Source organism: Rhinopithecus bieti, unplaced genomic scaffold, assembly GCF_001698545.2.
Source record: "Rhinopithecus bieti isolate Rb0 unplaced genomic scaffold, ASM169854v2 scaffold_7681, whole genome shotgun sequence".
NCBI classification, from domain to species: domain Eukaryota; kingdom Metazoa; phylum Chordata; class Mammalia; order Primates; family Cercopithecidae; genus Rhinopithecus; species Rhinopithecus bieti.
Genome location: NW_016806571.1, coordinates 5,824,538 through 5,844,666, shown reverse-complemented (window position 1 = coordinate 5,844,666; position 20,129 = coordinate 5,824,538). Strand labels below are relative to the sequence as shown.

At 37.5% G+C, this 20,129-nt stretch overlaps 1 protein-coding gene across 5 annotated transcripts in view; it reads right to left on the bottom strand.

The window, feature by feature from the left end:
• BABAM2 (BRISC and BRCA1 A complex member 2) overlaps window positions 1-20,129 on the bottom strand; it is a 460,475-nt gene that overhangs the window by 283,996 nt on the left and 156,350 nt on the right. For all 5 annotated transcript variants that reach the window (XR_001886531.1, XM_017876999.1, XM_017876997.1 and 2 more), the window contains exon 6: window positions 6,925-6,999. Coding sequence is in view for 4 of the 5 variants with exons in the window: in XM_017876999.1 (XP_017732488.1) it covers window positions 6,925-6,999 (75 nt within the window). In the remaining variant the exon portion in view is untranslated. The remainder of the gene's footprint in view (window positions 1-6,924; window positions 7,000-20,129) is intronic.

The following is a 20,129-nucleotide window of genomic DNA, read 5'->3' as shown; positions in this document are numbered from 1 at the left end:
AAAAAAAAAAAAAAAAAAAAAAAAAACCTTCTCTATGCTAGCATGCTATCATTTTAGTTGTTTCTTCTTAATAATTTCACTTGATCATTTCAGTTCTTCAAGTTTCCATCCCATTTCCAAAATTCATTTTGTCAGTTACCCACAGAGTATATTTGCTAATCATTCATATCCTCATGACACCAACAATCTGGCCTCTATTCTGGTCATCCTACTGAAAGTGTTCTCTCTACTCTCACCATCTCTATCATCCTCACCAATTCAAATGCTTTTTTTCTTGATTCTAGTTCTTTCAACGGATTTGAGTATTTCCTTCATCATGAACATTTTAAAACCTTGACTTGGCCAGGCACGGTGGCTCATGTATGCAATCCCAGCACCTTGGGAGGCCGAGGTGGGCAGATCACCTGAGGTCAGAAGTTCAAGACCAGCCTGCCCAATGTGGCAAACTCCCCTCTCTATTAAAAACACAAAAAATTAGCCGGGCGTGGTGGTGGGAACCTGTAATCCCAGCTAATCAGAAGGCTGAGGCAAAGGAATCGCTTGAACATGGGAGGCGGAGGTTGCAGTGAGCCGAGATGGTGCCACTATACTCCAGCCTGGGCAACAAGAGCAAACTCCATCTCAAAAAAAAAAAAAAAAAAAAAAAAACAAAACCCACACCTTGAACTTTATGGCTCTGAGCTCCTGCTGTCATTCTACATATGACAATTCTCTTCCACTGGATTCTCCAAATTCAGGTTTCTCCACAGTTGTGTGCAAAACTTCTTCCTTCAAAAGGTTCACTTTGGTTTAATCATCCTGCTTCTTTTCCACCTTGACCTTTCAGCACCTCTCTCATTCTAGCTGCCAATAATTAAAATGAGATATTCTGTCAATACCTCCAAATAAACACAGTCTTGGGCAAGTAATTGAATTTTTTTGGACTTCTCCTTATTTTTATGTCAATTAAGTGAATTCTCCAGAAAAAGATGAAAGAGTAGGAATTTCAAACCCAGAAAGAAGAGCATGAGCAAAGTGACAGCACCAGGAATTCTCAAAGCACTGGAAGGACACTGCGGATGGCTGCCTTTCTGAGACTAAACGCACATTTTGGGAAGCTGCGTAAAACAGCACTGCACGGGAGAATGGGCTCTAGAAGCAGCATCCAACAAGTAAGTATTACTCGTTTTGGGAAACGTTACAGGAGACTAACAGTGATACTGCAGGAAGACTGGGCACTGAAGAGAATGGGGCCAAGGAAATAAAAGAGGAAGCTCTTACCACGATAACCTAGTTATAAGGGGATTAAGACTACCTGCTAAATGAAGTCTACTCAATCTCCCAGCATTCAGTATCTTCTCGACCTTTTTTTTTTTTTTTTTTGGTTTTATCTCTCAGTAGTCTCTTGCAGGAAATTTCTCTTGCAACCTAGATTACTACCTACTCCCCAAATCAAGTATGTTCACACAGTCCCACTGATGACTGCATGATCATCTATCCCTGATCTGTTCCTCCTCCCCCTCTAGCCTTGGAAAGCTATGCCACTTACAGGTCTAGCTAATGCCTATACTTGGTCATAAAGGTTTTATGACCTAATTATTCCAATCCGTAACAATCTCACTCTTTTTAAAAGACTACTGGGCAGGTAGCGTACAAGTTAACACTTCACTATTTATTAGTAAATGTTAACTTATCAATTATATTATAAGGTCTCTGAGGACAATGATTATGCTTGACTTTCCTTTCTGTCGTTTGTCTAATCCCAGTATCATTTTATGGCAAGATCAGTACTTAGGTGTTCTGCACAGTACTGCACTCAAAAACCAAGCCAGACTCATTCCGGGCACTCTGCTGCAGCTGTGATAAGCTGCTCAGAATACTGAGTGGAACTCCACTTCAAGGTTCTCCTTCTGTTATCCACTGGATCATAGTAAGATCTCCCTGAATACCACACTGCATAGTATAAATCCAGGAAAGTAAAGAAAAGCCTTCTGGCCGGGCGCGGTGGCTCAAGCCTGTAATCCCAGCACTTTGGGAGGCCGAGACGGGCGGATCACGAGGTCAGGAGATCGAGACCATCCTGGCTAACACGGTGAAACCCCGTCTCTACTAAAATACAAAACTAGCCGGGCGAGGTGGCGGGCGCCTGTAGTCCCAGCTACTAGGGAGGCTGAGGCAGGAGAATGGCGTAAACCCGGGAGGCGGAGCTTGCAGTGAGCTGAGATCTGGCCACTGCACTCCAGTCCGGGTGACAGAGCGAGACTCCGCCTCAAAAAAAAAAAAAAGAAAAGCCTTCTGCCACGCACCAGTACAAGACGATTAGATTTTAGAGCAAGAGTCACAAATTCACCCACAGGTCACGGCCAAGACATAGAAGTGTTCTTGCACAGTGTTTGTAAACAATATTTATCATTGCTTTTACTTAAAAGATAGTAGTTTTTCATATTAACAACAATAACAACAAGCCCTGAGATTCTGGGCTCCTTTTAATAACATCTGGATATCTGGAAACACCAGGCCCCAGATTATCAAATGGAAAACAATTCTGTAGCCGTATAGCAGCTGCTGCCTTTAGATGAAGCAGGTACATGCTAGTTCACTCCAGTCCCTACCATTTCCTTTTGTATTGTAGCAAGTCAGATTCACTCCTTTTCAGTACTTGCCTGGCTCCGTTTGCTACTAGGTTTGATTAGAAAGCAGACTGACTCTAAGTAGGTAACCTGCTAGCCAGCATCAGGCTGAGGGGGCTGCTCCTACATCAGATAACCTCAGCACACAAGGACATTCAGATGCTCTCTTCCATGTTAGTGATCTGCTTAGACCATTGTATAGTTACATATTCACAACTCTCTGCCTATCCTAGGATCCTGAACAAGTCTAGACACCCTGAACTGAATTCCTGCTTTCTGCCTCTGATTGGCAGAGTGACCTGGGCTCTGCACTGACTGATCACTACAGCCACAGTGACTTCAGAAGAAGGATGAGAGCTTCATCTCTTGTATAAATAACCTATTTTAGCTTTTTCACATTCAGTTAATTTCCCTGTAGTGTCATGATTCGGATTCCACAGTGGAACTAAATTGCTACGTGCAATCCATCAGGATGAATGGGCTCAGTGTGTGATGTTAAATAATGCCAACAAAAGTCCAAGTATTTCAGTCATAGTAAATTGGTTACAGCCCTACTTCTAACCTGGGCTAGGGTTCAATGATTTCTAGTTTAGAGATACTCCAACAACAATTTAGCCTACATAAACAGTACGGTCTTTTCTCACCCAACAAAAAAAAGTTAATGTTGATTTTCTTTGCACGGTTATATTTGCCCCATCCACTATCAGCAGGAAATAGTTGCTATTTAACACTCCAGTTCAGTGGGATCCAACAATTTGCCTCCATATTTTTGTATGATGGTACTGAAGGGGTTCCTACCTCTAGGATTTTAACTTCACTGTCTTCTGTATAAAACTGGCTCATTATTTTAAGTGACCAATTCAAACACACATCATATTTACAAGTAAGCCTCTCCTCTCCCCTAAAATACTATATTCTTAGTTTCTGAGCTTCTTGTTCAGAGAATAAAAATTTTAGTAGACAATTCAAACCTTTTCTTTAGCTACTTCTCTATGGAGTATGGTTTTACAGAAAACAGAAGCAAAAACAAAAACACAGCCTTCTTAGCATCATATTGTTAAGTTCACTAATTCTCAGGACAAAAATAAAGACAGAAATACACATACAGCACTTTTCACCACACTCTAAGAAAATTAAGAGCAGCAGCATCTAATGACTAGCTGTTTGTTAAGAGAAAGTATATAATTATAAAATCATCTTTCTTCGGTTCAGTAACTGTAGAGAATACTTGCACTTTGATCATTTCTGTAATCTCCTTTTTATGCTAGGACCACGACTTCTCCCCATAAACACAGCAGTTGAGAAGTTCAGGGGTACACAACTGAGCCCAGTGGAACAGACATAAGACAGTTGGTCTATGCCTGATCTGTAGAGTACTAAGTATGGACTGTTTCCTGCTATACAGACCACAGAAGAAGAGGATTTGTATGAAATTTCTCATCTGATCTACATGAGCTCACGCTGGATTTCTACCAACTGCAAAATAAGAATCCTAACAAATACAGAAATATTTTTCATGTTTATGTTAGTGATTCATCTGACCCTTTGATTTACCTCAACCAAAAGTTATTTCAGACTCTGAAATCAGGCTTCATCTTCAGAATAAATTCACTCTATCCCCTGTAAGAACTATATATATTTACAATACAATATTAAGGGAAATCATATCACTGAATATTGAATCAGATAACCTAAGCACACAAGGACATTCAGATGCTCTCTTCCCTACTCTATTGCCTGTAAGAACCATACATATTTACAACACAATATTAAGGGAAATCATATCACTTGAATGGATTTTTCATTTTAACATAAAATAATTCTATTAGTGGGTAAAACAGGCACACCTGGTAATATGAACTTATGAGTGGATGACGGCCTCATCATAGTGTAATGAAATTTCACTGTAGCAAATCAATAGGGTATACAGTCAAACTCCATGCTATCTCAGTATTTTCAAGTTCTACCTTCATTTTTATTTGCTTGAAATGATAAGGTAAAACTATATTGATGCTGGTGAAGAGCATCCTAACCCTAGGAATTCAGGAAGTTTATTTTTGTAGTTAGACTATCAATTATAGGCCTAGTAATTAGATGAGGAGCATCCAAATGCAAATAATACGTAAAGCAGCTCCTAAGGCAAACTTCCTTTGAAGAGCATAGCCAAATGTTACAACAACTTTAGGAAAATACATCTTAAAACCCTCAACAAGTATTCTGGATTGTTTCTAGTGTGCTGGTAGGTTTCTGTTTTTGATTTTTTGGCTGTTGCTTTGTGTTGTACAAGAGTTTCTCCTTTCTGGTCGTTGTTGCTTTACTCTTTTTGCATGAACTCTAAAGATCCAGAAAGACATTAGTATTGCAATGTAGATATTTTATCTATAGAAGAGACATTATTTCACAGTAATGCAGGGGTTAAACAACATTACAGTTTTGGCAAATAGATTCCACCTTTCTCTTAACTGACTGGCAAGGAAAATAAGAACAGCATATAAAGTCAGAATTCTTAAAACAAAAATATGATAATTTGATGCTGAAGAGATAAATATGAGATTATGAGCCAATAAACATTTTTTTTTTCGACCCTTCAAGAATATGAGCTGAGGCAACATCAATTTCAAATAAACAGGAAGACTGCTGAAACTGATAAGGCACAATAAATTAAAACAAAAGCACTGGAACTGTAAATTGTGGATTAAGGTGATTATATAAATCATGTACTTTCATGTGCTGTTGAACTTGGCTCTAAATGAGCTGAAAGAGAGTTTTAACTGGAATACATGGAGGAGGTCCTGAGTATACACTACAAGGGTTTCTTAGAAGACTGCTTACTAGTCTAATAGAGCACAGTAATTGCCAAAATCAAATTAATTATGCTTTGTTATCACAAATCTAATATATATATATATTTTCCGCAACAGGATTGTAGAGAAACTGATAGAAATTGATGATTTCCATTCTTACTTGGACTTTACAATCCTTGGGAACAGAATGCAGAACTAGTCAACTGCAAACTAAAAATGAAAGTTTAATGAAGTACAAAACTCTTACGTTTTACTTAGAGGAAAAGAAAATAATTTTATTCTTTAGATGGACTGTATAGACCAGGAACAGTGGCTCACACCTGTAATCCCAACATTTTGGGAGGTTGAGGTGGGGGGACCACTGAGACCCCTTCTCTACAAAAAAATAAAAAATTAGCTTGGCACAGTGGCACATGCCTGCAGTCCCAGTTACTCAGAAGGCTGAGGTGGGAGGATCACTTGAGCTTGTGGGGAGCTATGGTCACACCACTGCACTCCAGTTTGGGTGACAGAGCAAGACCATGTCTCCAAAAAAACAAAGATGGAATGTATTAAAAAAAAATTCCCTAACCTTTTCTATGGTTTATAGTTTATATTCTACTAAATCATACTTATAACCATTATCAGAATTAATATCTACTATTATTTATTGATTAGCACAACATGCAAGCAAACTTGTACAAGGATTCTGTCTTTTCTCTAGGCAGTTATGAATACCATTAACTCTCTGAATAACATCAAATTAGGAAGGTAGAAATTTTTCTTATACTAGATTGCAATTAAAGAACCACAGGTTCAAATATGGTGCAGAGGGAGGCCAGCCAAATCTTTTTTGTTTGTTTGTTTTTTGTTTTTTGAGATGGAGTCTCACTCTATCACCCAGGCTGGAGTGCAGTGGCTCCATCTTGGCTCACTGCAACCTCTGCCGCCCAGGTTCAAGCAATTCTCCTGCCTCAGCCTCCTGAGTAGCTGGGATTACAGGCGCCTGTCACCAGGTCTGGCTAATTTTTGTATATTTTTAGTGGAGATGGGGTTTCACCACGTTGGCCAGGCTGGTCACAAACTCCTGACCTCTGGTGATCCACCCACCTCGGCCTCCCAAAAAGCTGGGATTACAGGTGTGAGCCACCTCACCCAGCCAAGGGCCAGAACCTTGAAGGCACTTGCCAGGGTGTTTGTAGAATGGAGTGGTGACTAAGATTGCATATTAGATCATTGATATGAGAGTCTTTCATTCCAACAACGTATTAAATAAAAGTGATTTTTCCCAGAATTTAATTCACCTATAATAATTTTATTTTATATGGAAAACTCACTTCTAAATGACTTTTACAGTTACTATTTTAGCTTTTAGGTAACAAAACAGCTCAATGGAACTTCATGTAAGAAACATTTTTAGTAGAATTCATCATCTGAACAAAATACTGACAAACCAGTCACACAAATATTGAGTTAAATAATTACTTAAAAAGCTCACTTATATTCTCATACTGATAATCATATATTTTTACCTTGAGAAGGTATGTGGGGATATTGCTGAAATCCACTGGCAACTTCAAAAGGAAACGAGCTGAAAATTCACCAGTCTGTAAAAAGAAAGTTATAATAATAAGATTAAAATCAAAAATAGATTATGAAGTGACAATTATAGCCAAGGCCACAAGTTCAACCTGTTCAAAATGCAGGCATCTTCAATTTGGTTTTCCTAACATTAGGCAAGAAAAGAAGGTTGGAAAAGTAGGGGAGGATCAAAAAGAGTTCTTAAATTATTAGTTACTAAAAGCACAATTTGAATTTTAAAATCTGCATTTTAAATGTACAATAAAATTATAACGTAGCAGTATTGACTTTTGTTTCTTAAAAGTATGAAAATAATATATGAATGTATGATTATTATTTTATCCCAAACAATACAGACAGACCTATCCCTTTGATTCGTTTTTATTAAAGTATTCAGAGCATATCACTAATATTTATAAACCACAAAGCTGATGGCATACACTACCACCCTTTTTGTAGTATGTCTGGAAGTACCTGCAAAGGTCAAACTTCTACCTAGCAGTGGGTATTCAAAATAAGTTTCCCATCTCCTGAGAGTCCACTATATCATTATCATTAACTGATGTTTTTTCCTAACTCCCTCCATGAACTAATCTCTATAGGAAAGAGGTACAGAGGTTCGGCAATTTAAAACATTTAACTAAGCTATAAATAATGACTTTTATTTGCTAAAACAGAAAACTCATTTAAAAGAAAACGTTTGCCTCTCAATTTTATGATAGGAAAGCCTAGGGAATCACATTTTTTTTTTTTTACCTTTGTCATAGTCTAGAGGAGGAGTTTTCCAACTAGGTCATGCAGAAATCTAGTGGTGCTACAGAACCTCTGCAAAGGCAACCAAGATGTGTCCTGACCTGGTGGAATCCTCGGTCTTCCATCCTGTCTCACCCCAAGTGTGCAGCTCAGCCTGGTATTTTGACATGGTGTGTTTTACTTAGACATATTTGAAAAAAGAACTCCATAAATGATCCAGAAGTACTCAGAGTGGATGTCCATCTTTTCATATTGTAACTACCAAAGAGTTCCCGCTCTTTAAAAAATGAGCAGCACAAACTCCCGCAAACACATCTTAAAACATAGCAAGCGTTTACAAATATTTTTATGAGTGGGTGGATGACTGCACCTAGGCACACATGCATAGCACTTTAGACAATTTCTACAAACACCCTAGCAAGTGGCTTCAAGGTTCTGGCCCTTGCCTGGGCATGGTGGCTCATGCCTGTAATCCCAGCACTTTGGGAGGCCAAGGCAGGCAGATCACCTGAGGTTAGGACATCAAGACCAGCCTGGCCAACATGGTAAAACCCCATCTTCACTAAAGAATATAATAATTAGTCAGGTGTGGTGGCACGTGCCTGTAGTCCCAGCTACTCGAGAGGCTGAGGCAGGAGTATCACTTGAACCTGGGAGGCAGAGTTTGCAGTGAGCCGATATTGCACCACTGCACTCCAGCCTGGGCAACAAGAGCGGAACTCCATCTCAAAAAACAAAAAAGGTTATGGCCCTAATTTTAAAACTCTGATCTAAAACCTTAAAAATACAGACAGCAATATAAACCTTGAGCTCTGAAGATAATAATAATAACTAATATCTGCCTAAATGTTGTTTGTTTGACCGCTCACAACATCTTTTAACTTACACCAACCTCTGGCTAAGGACAGAGCATTTCTTCATTACCATAAGCTTAACCCTGTGACAGACAAGGTGGGAATGAGAATTGAATGGACAGAATCAAAGCTGAGGCAAGCCAAAGAGAGTGACAGAAGCCACTGTGTCACCAGGAACGCCAATGGTGAGAAACAGGATGGATGCTCTGAGCCGAGTAGCTATTCTCAGTATTGAATGCCATTATGTGCAGGCTACTCACAACTCAACACTTGGGAGAATACTTAAGAGCCACTAAGGATCTAAAAATAGCTCATCATGGTGGGTGGGAGAAGGTTTGTGAGATCCTATTATAATCCTTGCCTTCTGTTATAGTACAAGATTACCAAAAGGTGTGGTTTTGGTATTATGTTAAGCTCCTAGATGACTCTAAAACTAACATACTCTGGTAAGTGTGGTTCTTTGGAACAAGACATAGCTAAACCTAAAAAGGTCTGTTTTTAAGTACAAGGGGTCATACTTTGAAAGGGGTAAGTGTAGAGGCAACAATAACAGCATAGAGTTAAATGGGAACTTCTAAGACGGACGCCTAGCCCAATGAGAGTTTGGGGGTGTAGAAAGAAAGACAGAAAAGTCTTCCCTTAGCGCTGTGTACAGTGCTACAGAAGAAGGACCACTCATGAAAGAATACATGCTCTGGGCTGGACGCAGCGGCTCACGCCTGTAATACCAGCACTTTGTGAGGCCAAGGCAGGTGGATCACAAGGTCAGGAGTTTGAGACCAGCCTGACCAATATGGTAAACCCCCTCTCTACTAAAAATACAAAAATTAGTCAGGCATGGTGGCATGTGCCCGCAATCCCAGCTACTGGGGAGGCTAAGGCAGAAGAATCACTTGAACCCAGGGGAGGCGGGGGTTGCAGTAAGCCGAGATCGCACCACTGCACTCCAGCCTGAGAGACAGAGCAAGACTCCGTCTAAAAAAAGAAAAAAAAAATCATGCTCCCAAAAACTGTCCACATTCTCTTTCTCCTATATAATTAATTTTCCCTTCTTTACTCAATCACTTTCATCAGCATGTAAACATCATTTTTTAAATGTCTCCATTCACTTCATATCCTTCTTCAGCTCCCATTTCATTTCTCTGTTTTACTTTAAAAAATAATTCCCTGTAAAAAATTAATCTATATTTGAGGTCTACATTTCCTCTTTTATTATTTTCTCTTAAGTCCTCATCAGTCAGCCTTTCCTCACCACCACTCCACCAAAACAGTTCCTCAAGGTCACCAATGACCTCTCCATTGCCAAATTCAATGATCATTTCTCAGTCTTCATCTTAGTGTTCTATCAGCAGCATTTTGACACAGCTGATCACTCCTTTCCTGGAACATTCTTTACTTGGTTTCCAGAATCCCAGTTTCTCTACTTCACTGGCCCTCCCTCTGGTCTCCTCAACCCTTGAATATTGGAGACTGGGGTATGCCTGGGCTTAACTCTAAGACCCCCTTTCTTTATTTACATGCCCAGATGATCTCATCCAGGCTCATGACTTTAAATAAAGTATATGCTGATCATTCCCAACTTGTATATCTCCATCTCAGACTCTTTTTTAAATTCAAATTTCATTTATCCAACTCCTACAAACAAAATTCAATTCCTGATTGTGTGCTCTTCTCTTGATATTTATTCCTCATTTCAGTAAATGGCAATTCCATTCTTTCAGTTACTCAGGCCAAAAACCTAGAATCATTTTTGACTCCTATCTTTCCCTCTCACCTCACATTCAAAGAGGTGGCAAATCTTGTTAACTCTCCCTTCAAAATATATGAGTCTCCTTTCAAAATACTGACTTTTGGACTCTCCCTTCAAAATATATCCTGAGTCCAACCACTTTTCACCCCTCTATAACCACCTGATCTGAACTACCTTTATCTCTAAGCCTGGACAACTGCAATTGCCCCTAACTGTGTCAGCCCTTGTTCACCTGCAGTTTATTCTCATGACAACAGTCAGAGTGATTCTTTCAACACATCACTTGGATTCTAATCCTCATTTGCTCAAAACTATCAAATGGTCAGGATTTAGCTCCTTTACAGAATAATTTGACAAGGTAACTAACAATTGAGCAAAGATGGAAAGAGGGTAAGAAACAAACCATGTGGAACTGAAGGAAAAACACCCCAGGCAAAGAGAACAAGTATAAAAAGGGTTGATGCAGGAGTGTGTCTCTGTGTTCAGGGGATGGCAAGAAGGTCAGGGTTACAGGAGCAAATAAGCACTAACACGGATCAAAGTCACCCAGAAACTCTCTCTTCCATGGTATGAGCAATTTCTAAACCCCTGGAGGACGTGCAACAATCATTCATAAAATTAGTGCATGAGAAAATGGATACTATATCTATGTGGAACAACTGTGAAGTCATTCCTGGGGATGTTGAGGCAAGCTTTTAAAAAGTACCATGAGATTCAAAGAGTTTTGGGAAGGGAGTTGAAGGGATGATGATAAACCAAACTCAAGTCATTTCTTCATTTTCAGTTTATAAAGCAAACCACCTACTAATAAATAAATAGCCATTACACTACCTAAAAATATTAACCTGTAACCTGTAAATTAAAATGGAACTTTAAAACTTTTAAACTCAGAGGTGGGTGTATATATATGCCTGTTTTTTTACATATACATACATATATAAACAACAACAAAAGTGAAATGGAGGATTTTAAAAGTTAAAATAACTCTTGTACATATACGGTAATAGGAAAGATAATTGCATGTTTAGCACTTGGACTCATTTGAACTGCTAGTTATTTTGGTCCATGCACTTCATTTTAGCTCTTTTGCCCTATTTTAGTTTGTACAATATATTTTTATTCTACCAGCTATTTTAGACCAACATTCTTTTAAAAACTCTCAGATGATCCCTACTTTATTCCTTCTCAAAATGTTGATCCTAGAATTAATATAAATTTGTGTTTATTGGCAACAGGCTGATTTACACAACTAATGTCATACTGAAAGAAATGTTGGTCCCAGGACTAATATAAATTTTTGTTTATCAGCAACAGGCTGATTTACACAACTAAATTCATAATAAAAGAAATAATACTATGAAGGGAATTTGGGAAACCATAAAAAGCACTTTATGATTGCCAATTTTCAAGCCTATCATACATTCCTTATGTTGCCATTGGAAGAACAAAGAAAACTCAGCACTTGTTTCTGACAGCAGTGGAAATGTTGAACACTAAGACTCAAGAATTCAGTTTTCCATTCTGGCACTGATTTTCCTTATGACCTATAAGCCAATCATCTTCTGTGAAACTGAGTACACGATAATTTTAAAACAATCTTAATGTAAAATTAAGTTATAACCTGTAAATGAAGAGCAAAACAAGTGAAAAATCCTTGTTCGACCTCAGATAATGACTTTTCATGTGGTTTTATATTTGAATTTCCAACAGTTATTCAAGCAATTTATGGTCACTCAGTTGTAATGTCAAAGATTGCTTTCACAGCAATCTTTCCTGTAAGCTGAAAATGAGACATTTAGATGCCGCCAAGTGAACAGAATAATTTTTTTTTTTTTTTTTTTTTTTTTTTTTTTTTTTTTTTTTTCTTTTGTTAAAATTTTTTTTTTTTATTTTTTTTTTTTTTTTGTGAGTCCTTGGTCAAAATCTTCTCTTGGATAGATGTAGAAAATTATCTAACCTATGACTGTTAAAATGTCAGCCTTTCTGCCAACTGTCTTAATGGCAATTTCCCCAGCATTAGCAATAAATATGTGCATCTTTCCTTTTTTCAAGTTATAGTACATTGGCAAGTAACTTAAACTAACAAGACTGAGTTTTGGCAATTTATTAGGTCTAAGCTTTTCTTCTGGTAATCACAGCTGTGACAGTTTTCTTCTCCTTTTAGAAGTGACAGGTAGACATTTTGTGCAGAACGGAATCCAAGTTCAGGTTGCTCTGTAAGGGAAAATTTTACTTCCTTTCTTATAGACACTTCCCTCATCAACAAACAGCGTTTATCTGAAATTGACTGTTCTTACCACTTAGACAGCTAAAAGCTAAGAAACACTCGAGTGATTATAACTTTAGCTGGGTGACAAACTGGTAAGGCTGATTCTTCAAATGGACTCTGAAAACCAGTAAGCCTAAATCTGGAGATTGTTCCTTAGCACGTGCATAAATATACACTACATGTGAAAAGGAAAGCCAGAGTGAGTCAGATATGAATCAAAATAATCACTCCTATCAATTATAACCTGTGTGGAGAAATGGGAACATTTAAACACTGTTAGTGGGAATGTAAGTTAGTTCAGGCAGGTGGAAAGCAGTTTGAAGATTTCTCAAGAACTAAAAATAGAACTACCGTTTGATCCAGCAATTCTACTACTGGGTACATACCCAAAGGAAAATAAATCACTCTACCAAAAGGACACCTGCACTTGTATGTTTATTACAGCACTGTTCACAATAGCAAAGACATGGAAACTACCTAGGTGCCCATCAATAGTGAATTGGATTTTTAAAATGTGGTAATATACACCATAGAATACAACATAGAAATTAAGAAAGAACAAAATCATGTCCTCTGCAGCAATATGGACGTAGCTGGAGGTCATTATTCTAAGGAAATTAATGCAGAAACAGAAAACCACATACCACATGTTCTCACTTCTAAGTGGAAGCTAAACACTGAGTACACACGGACATAACGCTGGGAACAACAGACACTGGGGATTCCAAAAGGAGGGAGGAAAAAAGAGGACAAGAGTTGAAAAACTTCCTATTGAGTACTATGTTCGCTATTTGGGTGGCAGGATCAACAGAAACCAAAACCTTAACATCACACAACATAACCCTGTAATAAACCTGTACATGTACTCCCTGAATATAAAATAAAAAATAAATAAAATAAATTATAACCTGTGATAAATGCTATCAAAAGGCACAGTGCTCTGAGAGCAAATTCCAGGAGGAAATGAACCATCTATGGTTGGGGGCTTATTACTCGGAGGGAATTTTTTTAAAGCTAAGTCAAAAGACCACATGGAAAAATAAGTAACACTAGGCAGGAAAAGTCTAAAGAAGAAGCGCAATGAGAGGGAACTATATATAAAGCATAATTTTCTCTGGTCACTTAAGATTTTCTCTTTTGTCTGGTTATCAGTATTTTACTATAATGTTTTAGTTTCTCCTTGCATTTATCCCAGCTGGGGTTTATTGAGCTTCTTGAATCTGTAAATTTCTGTCTTTCACCACGGAAATGTTTTATTTCATCAAATGCTTTCCTGCCTTCTCCCTTTCTCTTCCCCTTCTAGGACTCCCGTTTCTTGTATATTAAACATTTTGATACTATCCCATAATATCAACGCTCTGCTTTCCTTTCTTCCAATTATCAATGTCCATCCAGTATCTGCCTGCTTTGATCACTCTCTAGTGTTCTCAGGCAAACGGCTTTATATTTTGCTCAGAGCTCTGAGCTGTTGTGAAGAGTTAGGTCAACAGGAGCTACTTGGCCATTACAAAAAGTGCAACTTGACAGAAATCTACAAATATTTTAATATACTGTTGACAATACTATGGAGAAACAACCACTTTCATATATTGCTGCTGGGTTAATAAACCTGTATAAACTTTACAAAAGTTACTTTGACAATAAAATTATGAATACACAATCTTTGATCCAGCAATTCCACTTCTAATTATTTATCTTACAGACATACCTGAACACATGCAAAGTGACATATATACAATATTATTTATTACAGTATTGTCCATAACAGTGAAAGATTAGAAGCAAACTTAATATCCAATAATAGAGCTCAGATGTAATAAATTATAATTCAATTATACAATGTAATAATATACAATTGTAAAAAAAGAACAAGGGAGTTCTACATATGTTTATACAGAAAATATCTCTGAGCTATTTAAGTCAAAATGAAGATCCAAAACGGTGCATATGTTACCATTTGCATAAAAAGGGGGAATATATATTAGTATTTGCCTATATATGTACAAACTAACTCTGAAAATCTATACTAGAAAAAAGTTATATTAGTGCTTACCTGGATAGGAGGAAAGTGGTATGATTTGGGTGGACAAAGGACAAAGATGGGAGGGAGACTTTTCATGATATTACTTTACATAGACTTTGATTTTTGAACAATATGAATACACTATCCATTCAAAAAAATGTTAAGGAATTAAAAAAATAAAACTAAAAGCATATATAATGAAATGTCCACAATTCAGGCATTATTCATTCATTCATTCATTGAACAAATATTTACTGAGCACATACTGTGCCAAGTACTAGGCTAGAAAATGGAGAATTTAAGACAAAACAGTCTATATGTCCTCAGGGAACTTAAAGTCTATTTTGACTAGGCTGGCAATTAAACAAAACAGTACGATGTGGTAAGTGTTTTGACAGAGATAATTCACAGGACACTTTGGAAGTAATTTAGTCGGGACACTTAGTTTCCAGTGACAGAAGAACTCCAATTCAAACCAACTTGAACAAATAAAAGAGAATTTATTGCAAGGATATGAGGGATCTCATGAAACGTAGGGATAAAAACATAGCATGGCCTCAGTTCCAAGGATTCTAATACCCACAGAATTTTCTCTTAGTCTCTTGTCTCTGCTGTCTCTGTACTTCATTTTCCTTTCTATTTGCCAGCTTCTGATTCTTTTGACCAGATGTTATTAGAAAAAAGTTCCCAGATTTACAGGTTACAGACCAATTACTCATACAGAAACCGATCTCATTCCCTCAGTACTAACTCCAAATTCCCAGGAAAGAATTCTGTTTGGCTTAGGTGAGCCTCCCTGATCTAATCAACACATTTCCACAGTTCTTTGAAGTAAAACAGTACCATAAATTCTTGAAAATAATTGAAAACTAGGAAACTCTTTTCTGAGAAGGAAACAGATTGCATCATTTGTACATTTCCAAAACAATTTTTTAAACACCTGAAGAGTTTTGTACAGAATACTTGAAATGTAGGATTCTTTTTGTCTTTTGCCTTTTAGTACACGAAAAATAAAAAAGGCACTAAAACCCGCCTCAGCTGGTCCTTCGACAACACTTGTCCATTTCTTTCATGGCGAGAACACTGTGCAAGGAGTGCACCATACATCGAAATGGCCACCAAAGAGATGGAGCAATGCACCCATCATTTCAGAACAAATGAGTGGCCTCACAAAGATGAGCAAGGTGGCACAATTAGAGTCCTTCCTTACATGCTGTTCTGAAAAGTATAGGCAAAGGAAATGGAAAGGATTTCCTTTGCGTTTCGTATGCTTCCTGAAAATAAGGTCTTTTCCACTCGATGCATCCTGCTGCTGAAAGAAACTTGAATTTCCTACTGATACCTCTACTATTTAAAAAACAATAACAGAGTTCCTTTGGAATATCAGCATGATTTTAAAAGTTATCATCTACACCTTTCATATCTTGAGGTATAAAGTAATTTAGATATTCACACACTACTTTTTATTAATAAGGTTAAAATCCAGAGATATAAGCTATTGTAAGCAAGATCTTAAGTATTTCCGTTGACATACAAGTCAAAATTCAGTACAACAAATTCCATTGCAAAAACAATTAAAAAGGGAGCCACTGTCGTGGTTCATTTATTTTAAAGAATGTCCAACTCCTAAAAGTTCCATGTGGTTAAAAACTAAACTAAACAAATATGGTCAATTCCTTGGAGAATACTGTGGCATATCTGACCACCACACTACACCCTTTTCAAAGGAGCCACCACATGTTAAATCTCCAAGTCAAATGCATTCAGGACATAACTCCCAAGCAGCAAAAATTAAAGGGGGATTATGGGCAAAGGCCCCCGCATGCCCTGCTATATATGGCTGACTGGCATGACCAGAGCACCTACTACATCCTCACGCCAGTAGGGCAAAGGCCATCCACTTCCAGGCTCCCTAGATATTTTGATCTTTCTCTTAGCAACTCTTACCCTCCTCTCCTATCATGCTAGACCAGTGTTGTCTGAGAGAAAAATAATGCAAAGCACAAATGTGAGCCATATATATAATTTAAGATTATTTAACATTTTCTAATAGTCACATTTTAAAAGGCAAAAAGAGACAGGTGAAAAGTTAATAATACATCCCAATATATCTAAAATATTAGCATTTCTACATGCAATCAACATAAAAATTATTAATGAGATTTTTTTGTACTAATTCTTCAAACTCTGGTGTGTATTTCACATGTGCACACATCTCAGTTCCGACTAGCCACATTTCAAATGCTCAACAGTCGCATGTTTGACTAGAAGCTCCTGTATTGGACAGCATCGTTCTAGACATTTTTCCATTAACATTAATCCCTACATTAAGGTAAACACTCCCTACTACAAATACCTAAAGACCTACATAAGCTACCAAATACCACAAACCTGAAAGATGACTCACAAGCAGATTGATAAATGTCAGGAGGTTAATGGGAATGACCATGGGACAGCCTCTTTTAGCCAATGTCTTTTTTCTTTTTCCTCCAGAAACTGTCTAAACCTATTGCCTTTACTTCCTCTTCTCCACCTGTTTCCCTAATACTCTGAAATCTGTTCTCCCATCCTCAGAAGTCCATCAAAACTGCTCCTGGTAAGATAAGCAACACTCTCTTTTCTAATTTTCACTTTTACCTCGCTTTCTACACTTTATCTGCACCTTGGAGGTCACACCCTCTATTGGTCCACATATGGTAACTTTATGATTAACAGCATTTTGAGAGATCCTATGACAACAATCATTGAACTGGCACTTATTGAGCACCTATTATAATAACTTACTTCAAGGATATGCCAAAAAAAAGCTAATAATAATACTTTGTATTACTTGACTCCATATTTACTCAACACTCTGTTTCCCACACAAGATCTAATTTAACCTTTGTGTTGCGGTCCGGGCAACAGTGTAGTTATCTCCAGGAAAGTGACACATGGAAAACCTATAGTCACACAAAAAGAACTGGTGGCAGAATGAAAACCCAAAGCTCCTGCTCCCTAGATCACTTTGCCTCTCCAACACATCTTCAAATGGCCTCTGCATAGAGGAGCTCACACTCAAACACTGCTCAGATACTTTCCCTTTGCACATAATACCGCAGCACGATGACATGATGGAAGCTTAAGACATTAACTCAAGTGAGGAGATACCATAAAATGGCTCCTTTCTTTTCTCCGCAATATTTTTAAATGTTGCCAGAGCTTAATGGATAAGCCAAAGATTCTTAAAATCTCACTAGGATTTGGGTCAGATACAAGCAAAAAAGGTAATTGTTTCACATCCCATTATAAAAGCATAAATCATTATTAAGGAAAAAATATGTTGCTTAAAAAACTGCTTTATCTCACAGATAACCCATTGATGATCTGTATATATAAACTATATGATTTTGGAATAACTCAAAACTTACATTTCATATCTCAAAAAAATAACACTTTAATCAAAATGTTAGGTATGATAAGTCAACTTTAAGTTCTGAGAATCAAAACAAATCAAAATAAAATTCACAAATTTGCTTATTGTGCGTTGTTGCAGTTAATAAACACTGTTTGAATATTTGTCCTCTCCAAAACTCATGCTGAAATTTAACCCACAATGTGGCAGTATTGAAAGGCGGGACCTTTCATGGGTTAATGGGTTAATGGATCAATGGGTTATCATAAGAGGGGACCTAGTGGCATTACAAGAAGAGAGAGAGACCTGAGTGAGCATGTTAGCATGCTTAGCCCTCACGCCATGTGACGCCCTGCACCATCTCAGGACTCTGCACAGAGTCCCCAACACCAAGAAGGCTCTCACCAGATATAGACTCTCAACCTAGGACTTCTCAACTTTCATAATTGTAAGGAATAAATTCCTTTTCTTTATAAGTTACTAGTTTCAGGTATTCTGTTATGAGCAACAGAAAACGGACTAAGACACACTGGTTCTTCTGATACACACATCCATGACAAAAATGTTAACAAGGCAATATAAAATAGAGATAATTAATAATAATAATAATAATAGAGGCAATAAAAAATGAAACCTTAGGATTTACCCATTGAGAAAATGTATGATGTATCTTTGTTTCGATATATTATATCAAAACTGGATACATGCATTTAATAGTAGTTCTTACATTATGGGAATTCACCACTTTAGAATTATGATCTTAAAAATAGCTCAGCTCAAACAGGTAGCAGTAGATATCTTTGTGGTAATGGAATATCTGCATCTTGATGTCAATGGTGATTAAAGGAAATTACATGTGTGATGAAATGGCACGGAACTATATGCATACATTGTACCAATGTCAATTTCCTGGTTTCTGTATTTTATTATAGGTACAGAAAATGCAACCACTGGAGAAAACTGAGTGAAGGATATTCAGGATCTCCACTTTGCAACTTCCTATAAATCTATAATTATTTCAACATGAAAATGATTACAAAATATAAAATAAATACACAGTTTTTAAATTTTAACCGAAATATTCTTTTTTAATTTCTTCTATTTTTTTCTTTTTTATTATACTTTAAGTTCTAGGGTACATGTGCACAACGTGCAGGTTTATTACACATGTATACAGGTGCCATGTTGGTGTGCTGCACCCATTATCTCATCATTTACATGAGGTATATCTCCTAATGCTATCCCTCCCCACTACCCCTACCCTACAACAGGCCCCGGTGTGTGATGTTCCCCTTCTTGTGTCCAAGTGTTCTCATTGCTCAATTTCCATCTATGAGTGAGAACATGCAGTGTTTGGTTTTCTGTTCTTGTGACAGTTTGCTGAGAATGATGGTTTCCAGCTGCATCCATGTCCCTACAAAGGAAACAAACTCATCCTTTATTATAGCTGCATAGTATTCCATGGTGTATATGTGCCACATTTTCTTAATCCAGTCTGTCACTGATGGACATCTGGGTTGGTTCCAAGTCTTTGCTATTGTGAATAGTGCTGCAATAAACCTATGTGTGCATGTGTCTTTATAGCAGCATGATTTATAATCCTTTGGGTATATACCCAGTAATGGGATGGTTGGGTCATATGGTATTTCTAGTTCTAGATCCTTGAGGAATCACCACACTGTCTTCCACAATGGTTGAACTAGTTTACAGTCCCACCAACAGTCTAAAAGCGTTCCTATTTCTCCACATCCTCTCCAGCACCTGTTGTTTCCTGACTTTTAAATGATCACCATTCTAACTGGTGTGAGACGGTATCTCATTGTGGTTTTGATTTGCATTTCTCTGATGGCCAGTGATGATGAGCATTTTTTCATGTGTCTGTTGGCTGCAAAAATATCTTTTTTGAGAAGTGTCTGTTCATATCCTTTACCCACTTTTTGATGGGGTTGTTTGTTTTTTTCTTGCAAATTTGTGTGAGTTCTTTGTAGGTTCTGGATATTAGCCCTTTGTCAGATGAGTAGATTGCAAAAATTTTCTCCCATTCTGTAGGTTGCCTGTTCACTCTGATGGTAGTTTCTTTTGCTGTGCAGAAGCTCTTTAGTTTAATTAGATC